The sequence below is a fragment of the Theropithecus gelada genome, chromosome 19 (assembly GCF_003255815.1).
Source record: "Theropithecus gelada isolate Dixy chromosome 19, Tgel_1.0, whole genome shotgun sequence".
Taxonomy (NCBI): domain Eukaryota; kingdom Metazoa; phylum Chordata; class Mammalia; order Primates; family Cercopithecidae; genus Theropithecus; species Theropithecus gelada.
The window spans coordinates 17,180,501-17,187,062 of NC_037687.1; the positions used below are offsets into that span (position 1 = coordinate 17,180,501).

Below are 6,562 nucleotides of genomic sequence, written 5' to 3' on the forward strand. Positions count from 1 at the left end.
AAAAAAAAAAAAAAAAAAAAAGTTTTTATTGTTTTTAAAAATAGAGGCACGGTCTTGCTATGTTGCACCACTGCACTCCAGCCCGGGCGACAAAGCCAGACTCCGTCTCAAAAAAAAAAAAAAAAAAAAAAAGTGTGACACTAAGTCAATCAGTTTGAAAATACGGCACTAGAGTATTGGAAAACAATCCCTTGGTAGCATTTCCATGAAAACACGGCCCTTGTCTCTGGAAGAGCTTGTGCTCAGAACGGTCCATTATCATGCCCTGGCTCCATTTTCACGCCAACCCTGTAGGGTCTCTATGATCTCATTTTATAGATGGACAGACTGAGGCTCACACACAGTAAGCCCAGGGCGGGGACTGGATGTGACGCCAGGTCTGTGGACGTCATGACCTTTATTCTCCACAACCCTCAATGACATCCCTGTGAGGTCCAAAACCAGGATGGCAAAACCCACGTTGCAGCAGAGGAAACTGAGGCTAAGGTCTCTTGGGTCCCAAACCAGGTCCTAAGTAGCCAAGTCCGCCTGGTGGCACAGCCCAGGTTTTATACATGGGGAAGTTGGGCGGCGCATCAGGAGGAGGTCTCGGTGGTAGGACGCACCTGGAGAAAGCGCGGGTTCCTAACCCTAGCGCTACCCCTAACCTCCCTTCCACGTTCTCCGAGCGCTCTGTGCCTTTAACTTGGGTGCGGGGGCGGGGCGTCCTGGGTAGGGCCGCAGGTGACGTCACTCCGGGCTTTGGGTCTTGGAGAGCGACTGGAGGCGGGGCCTGGACTTCACGCCAGGCGCGCTCCTCCCCTTCAAGGCGCGCGGCCGGGCGGGGCCCCAATGACCCCTTTAAGGCGCGGCCAGAGTCCTCCCGCAGAAAAACGACTTAAAGGAGACGCGTGGCGCGATGGCGGCGGCCCCACGCGCCGGCCGGCGGCGCGAGCAGTCGCTCCAGGCGCTGCTGTTTCTGCTGCTGGCGCCACTGCCGCCGGGGGGCCAGCCGGGCGCCGACGCCTACTTCCCCGAGGAGCGCTGGAGCCCAGAGTCGCCCCTGCAGGCGCCGCGCGTGCTCATCGCGCTGTTGGCGCGAAACGCGGCCCACGCTTTGCCCACCACGCTGGGCGCACTCGAGCGGCTGCGGCACCCGCGGGAGCGCACTGCGCTATGGTGAGCCGAGCCCGCTGTCCCCATCGGGCGGGTCCACGAGAGCCCCTGCTCGCTGTCCCCTTTGGGGTGGATTCACACGAGCCCCTGCCCGCTATCCTCTTTTGGGCGGATCCGCGCGTGCTTTCTGCTCTCTACCCCCATCGGGACGGTTCTACGCATGCCCCTGCCCGCTGCCCCATCGGGATGGGCCCACGCGTGCCCCCTGCCTGCTGTCCTCCCATGGGGCCAGACACAGCCCTCCCCACATTAAAACAAGCGGGATCGAGTTCCTCCTGCTGGCTCCTTTGGGGTGGGCTGGGCACCGCTCCTGTCTGCTGGACCCTACTAGGGCAGATCCGGCCCCACTGACTGTGACTCGTTCTAACTCCCTCTGGAGCACGTACGCCTCCAAAGGACTGAGCCCGGAGCCCCCAATGGGGCGTTGCCAGGGGCCACATCTAACAGCAAGCCTTTCTGTGCCAGCTGCTGACCTTAAGCTTGAACTCAGCCCGGCTCCAGGCCCCAGTCAAACCCCTGCCTTCGGACCGGCGTGGGTGGAGTCCAGGACTAGATGGCCCAGGAGGAAGTGGATGCTTTCTTGGGAGGGAACAGGCCAGAGCTCTGAAGAAGTCTTTGGTGACTTCTCACTCCCTGCCTCAGTTTCCTCAAATGGAAAATGGGTCCGGGCGCTGTGGCTCACGCAGTAATCCTAGCAATTTGGGAGGCCAAGGTGAGCGGGTCACTTGAGCTCAGGAGTTCGAGACCAGCCTTGCCAACATGGCAAAACCCTGTGTCTAGAAAATTTACAAAAATTAGTCGGGTGTGGTGGTGTGTGCCTGTAGTCCCAGCTATTCAGGAAGCGGGAAAATCGCTTAAGCCCAGGAGTTTGAGGCTGCAGTGCGCTATGATTGCACCACTGCACTCTAGCCTGGGCTACAGAGTAAGACCCTGCCTCTAAAAAAAAGAAAAAGAAAAGAAAATGAGTGTATTAATATAATTCTCTTTTTGGGTTTGTCTCTGAAGATTAACCAGTTAATGGATGTGGAGTCCTTGGGTCTGGCATGGGCTTGGCTCTCAGTGATTTTATTATGATTACTATCATTGCTGGTGTTATTCATTGCTGGTGTTATTGTCAACTTAATTTATTGGGTAGAATTAGCTCTTGGCACTACGGTCAAACTAAACTCCCAAATGTTGCTTTTCCTTCCACCCGATTTCCCAGTCTGGATAATCCAAATACACAATTGGTACTTAACAAATGTTTGTTGAATGAATAAATGACTGCAGCCCACTGAAGTGGTGTGGCTCACAGGAGAAGATGAAGGAAGGCAGGGTAGGGGGTTTATGAGATATACTTTGAGATGAAATATGCTTTTTTTTTTCTTTCTTTTTTAAGACGGAATCTTGCTCTGTCGCCTAGGCTGGAGTGCGGTGACACGATCTCAGTTCATTGCAGCCTCCACCTCCCAAGTTCAAGTGATTCTCCTACCTCAGCCTCCTGAGTAGCTTGGGATTACAGGCACGCGTCACCATGCCTGGCTAATTTTTGTATTTTTAATAGAGGCGGGGTTTCACCATTGTGGCCAGGCTTGTCTGGATCTCCTGACCTCATGATCTGCCCTGCCTCAGCCTCCCGAAGTGCTGGGATTACAGGCATGAGCGCCCTGCTGAGATACACGTTTTTTTTTTTTGATACAGGGTTTTATATCCGTTGCCCAGGCTGGAGTGCAGTGGTGCAATCCTAGCTCACTGTAACTTCCCCTTCCTGGGCTCAAGTGATTCTCCTGCCTCAGCTGGGATTACATACTGGGATTACAGGCATGAGCCGTTGCACCCAGCTGGTTTGTGATATTTCATTTTTTAATTTTTAAAAAAATTTATTAATTTTTATTTTTAATTTTAAATAAAATTAAAAATTAATTTTATTTTAATTTTAAAATCAATTTATTTTTATTTTTTAATTTTTCAAATTTTTAAATATATTTTTTTAATTTAAATAATTTTTTTTTAAATTTAGTTTTTGAGACTCGAGTCTTACTCTTGAGCCCAGGCTGAAGTACAGTGGCACAATCTCGGTTCACTGCAGCCTCCGCCTCCCAGGTTCAAGTGATTCTTCTGCAGGTTCAAGCAATTCTGCCTCGGCCTCCTGAGTGGCTGGGATTACAGGCTCCTGCCACCACGCCCAGCTAATTTTTTGTACTTTTAGTAGAGACAGGGTTTCACCATGTTGGCCAGGCTAGGCTCGAACTCCTGGCCTTGAGTGATTCGCCCGCCTCAGCCTCCCAAAGTGCTGAAATTACAAGCGTGAGCCACTGTGCCTGGCCTAATTTTTGTATTTTTGGTAGAGATGGGGTTTTGTCATGTTGGCCAGGCTGGTCTAGAACTCTTGACCTCAGGTGATCCACCCGCCTCGGCCTCTCAGGGTGCTGGGATGACAGGTGTGAGCCACTGTGCCTGGCCTGATATATACAGTAAAAAATTGCCGGGTGTGGTGGCTCACTCCTGTCATCCCAGCACTTTGGGAGGCCGAGGCAGGTGGATCACCTGAGGTCAAGAGTTCGAGAGCAGCCTGGCCAACACAGCGAAACCCCGTCTCTACTAAAAATACAAAAATTAGCTGAGTGTGGTGGCGTGCACCTGTAATTCCAGCTACTTGGGAGGCTGAGGCAGGAGAATTGCTTGGACCTGGGAGGCGGAGGTTGCAGTGAACCAAGATTATGCCACTGCACTCCAGCCTGGGTGACAAAGCAAGACTCTGTCTCAAAAAAAAAAAAAAAAAAGAAGTTATACATATTTGTTAGTGAATGTGGTTTGCAAGATCTTAGATGCTCAGTAATAAAACAGCCAATCACTAATGTGTCTTTCCAAAATTAGCTTGTTTAATCCTTCCACTTCCCAGTAAACTGGGTCCTGTTCCCACCCCCATGTTACAGATGAGGAAACTGACGTGGAAAGGGCCAGGCGCGGTGGCTCATGCCTGTAATCCCAACACTTTGGGAGGCCAAGGTGGGCGGATCACGAGGTCAGGCGGTTGAGACCATCCTGGCCAACACAGTGAAACCCCGTCTCTACCAAAAAAAAAAAATAGAAAAATTAGCCGGGCGTGGTGGCGGGCACCTGTAGTCCCAGCTACTTGGGAGGCTGAGGCAGGAGAATGGCGTGAACCTGGGAGGCGGAGCTTGCAGTGAGCTGAGATCGCGCCACTGCACTGCACTCCAACCTGGGCGACAGAGTGAGACTGTCTCAAAAAAAAAAAAAAAAAAAAGGAAAGGGAGAAGTGTCCTGGCCAGAGGTGCATGGCTGGTGGGAGGCCAGTTGGGGATGTGGTCCTCGACTTGCCTCGCTGCTGCCTGGTCCTGCCTCAGTCTCCCCAACTGCGCTGCCTGTTCCCTCTCCCTTCAGGGTGGCTACGGACCACAACATGGATAACACGTCAACTGTGCTGCGGGAGTGGCTGGTGGCCGTGAAGAGTTTGTACCATTCTGTGGAGTGGCGGCCGGCAGAGGAGCCCAGGTGAGCGCCTTTCCCCTGCTCCTAGTCTGACTGGGCTTTGCCTCTGCTCACACACCCTCTATGGCTCCCCGTTGTCCCAGGACAGAATAACAGGCCCTCAGTCCCTGCCTCTCCAGCCCAGCCAGGCAGCATTAGGCTACTCTGACCCTCCCTCATCTTTACAAATAGGCCATAATCCTCCTGTCAGACCTTTGCCCAAGCTGTTCCCTGCACCTAGAATTCCTTCACTCCCTTTTTCTTCTGGGGACGCCCACTGCTTTGTTCCTTGGCTCACTGACTCAGTCCTGGTCCCAGCACTGACTTTGCTGTTTATCTACTCCCTGAGGCCCTGGGCAGCATGGACTCCCCGCCCCCACCCAGTTCCTTTCTGGGTTTTTTTTTTTTTTTTTTTTTGAGACAGGGTCTCACTCCATCACCCAGGCTGGAGTGCAGTGGAGTGAACACAGCTTACTGCAGCCTTTACCTCCTGGGCTCAAGCTATCTTCTCACCTCAGCCTCCTGAGTAGCTGGGACTACAGGTACATATAACCATGCCCAGCTAATGTTTTTGTATTTTTTATAGAGATAGGGTCTCACTGTGTTGCCCAGGCTGGTCTCGAAGTGCTGGCCTCAAGTGATCCTCCCACCTCTGCTTCCCAAAGTGCTGGGATCGCAGGCGTGGGCCACTGCACTGGGCCCCACTCTGAGCTTCCTTCCTTCCCTCCAGTGTGCCTCGGGCTTTCTTCCCTCCAGGTCTTTGCACAGGCTGTACCTCCGGCCAGGGACATTCTCCCCACTTCTCTTTCCTCCTCGTTTCCTTTTTCCCATCCCTCAGATCAGCTTACGTGTCCCCTCCTCCAGGAAGCTCTCTCTGAGTACTCCGAAGGCAGCTCAGGCCCTCGCTAGGCTTTGATGGTGCCTTGTGATGTCCACATCACAGCTGCCTCCCCATAGGTCCTACCCAGACGAGGAAGGCCCGAAACACTGGTCTGACTCACGCTACGAGCATGTCATGAAGTTGCGCCAGGCAGCCCTGAAATCAGCTCAAGACATGTGGGCTGATTACATCCTGGTAAGTTTCTCAGCTGGCCGGCTGTGGATCACAGGCAGGTCTGGGTATCCACAGGGAAGGTGGAACAGCAAGATGCCAGGACCATCCTTAACGTCATTTTGCAGAAGGGTAAACTGAGGCTTAGAGAGGGGAGATGAGTTGCTTAAGGTGACATGGTTGGTCAGTGGAGGAGAAGCTGGGATTCATTTGATCCTCAGCACCAGGAATGAATGGGCTTTTCTGTCCCCAGTTGTCCCCTGTGTTTGGACACTTGGGTCAAGTCCATTTTTATTTTTTTATTTTTTTTTTTGAGACAGAGACTCACTCTGGCGCCCAGGGTGGAGTGAAGTGGCACAATCTCGGCTCACTGCAACCTCTGCCTCCTGGGTTCAAGCAATTCCCCTGCCTCAGCCTCCCGAGTAGCTGAGAGCACAGACACCCACCACTATGCCTGGCTAATTTTTTATTTTTATTTTTGTAGAAGCCAGGCATAGTGGCTCACGCCTGTAATCCCAGCACTTTGGGAGGCCAAGGCGGGTGGATCACTTGAGGTCAGGAGGTCGAGACCAGCCTGGTCAGCGTGGGGAGACCCTGTCTCTACTAAAAATACAAAAATTAGCCAGGCCTGGTGGCAGGTGCCTGTAATCCTGGCTACTCAGAAGGCTGAGGCAGGAGGATCTCTTGAACCTGGGAGGCAGAGGTTGCAGTGAACTGAGATTGTACCACTGCACTCCAGCCTGGGCAACACTGTGAGACGCAGTCTCATAAATAAATAAATAAATAAATATATAAATATTTTTTTTTTTTTTTTTTTTTTTTTTTTTTTTTTTTTTTTTTTTTTTTTTTTTTTTTTTTTTTTTTTTTTTTGGGGGGGCGAAACGA

At 52.0% G+C, this 6,562-nt stretch overlaps 1 protein-coding gene across 1 annotated transcript in view; it reads left to right on the forward strand.

Moving 5' to 3' along the window:
* The first annotated feature begins 778 nt into the window (after positions 1-778).
* Positions 779-6,562, forward strand: part of COLGALT1 (collagen beta(1-O)galactosyltransferase 1) — a 25,847-nt gene continuing 20,063 nt past the window's right edge. Inside the window, exons 1-3 of the mRNA XM_025368759.1 lie at positions 779-1,158; positions 4,540-4,650; positions 5,584-5,701. Coding sequence (XP_025224544.1) covers positions 899-1,158; positions 4,540-4,650; positions 5,584-5,701 — 489 coding nt within the window. The 5' untranslated portion in view covers positions 779-898. The remainder of the gene's footprint in view (positions 1,159-4,539; positions 4,651-5,583; positions 5,702-6,562) is intronic.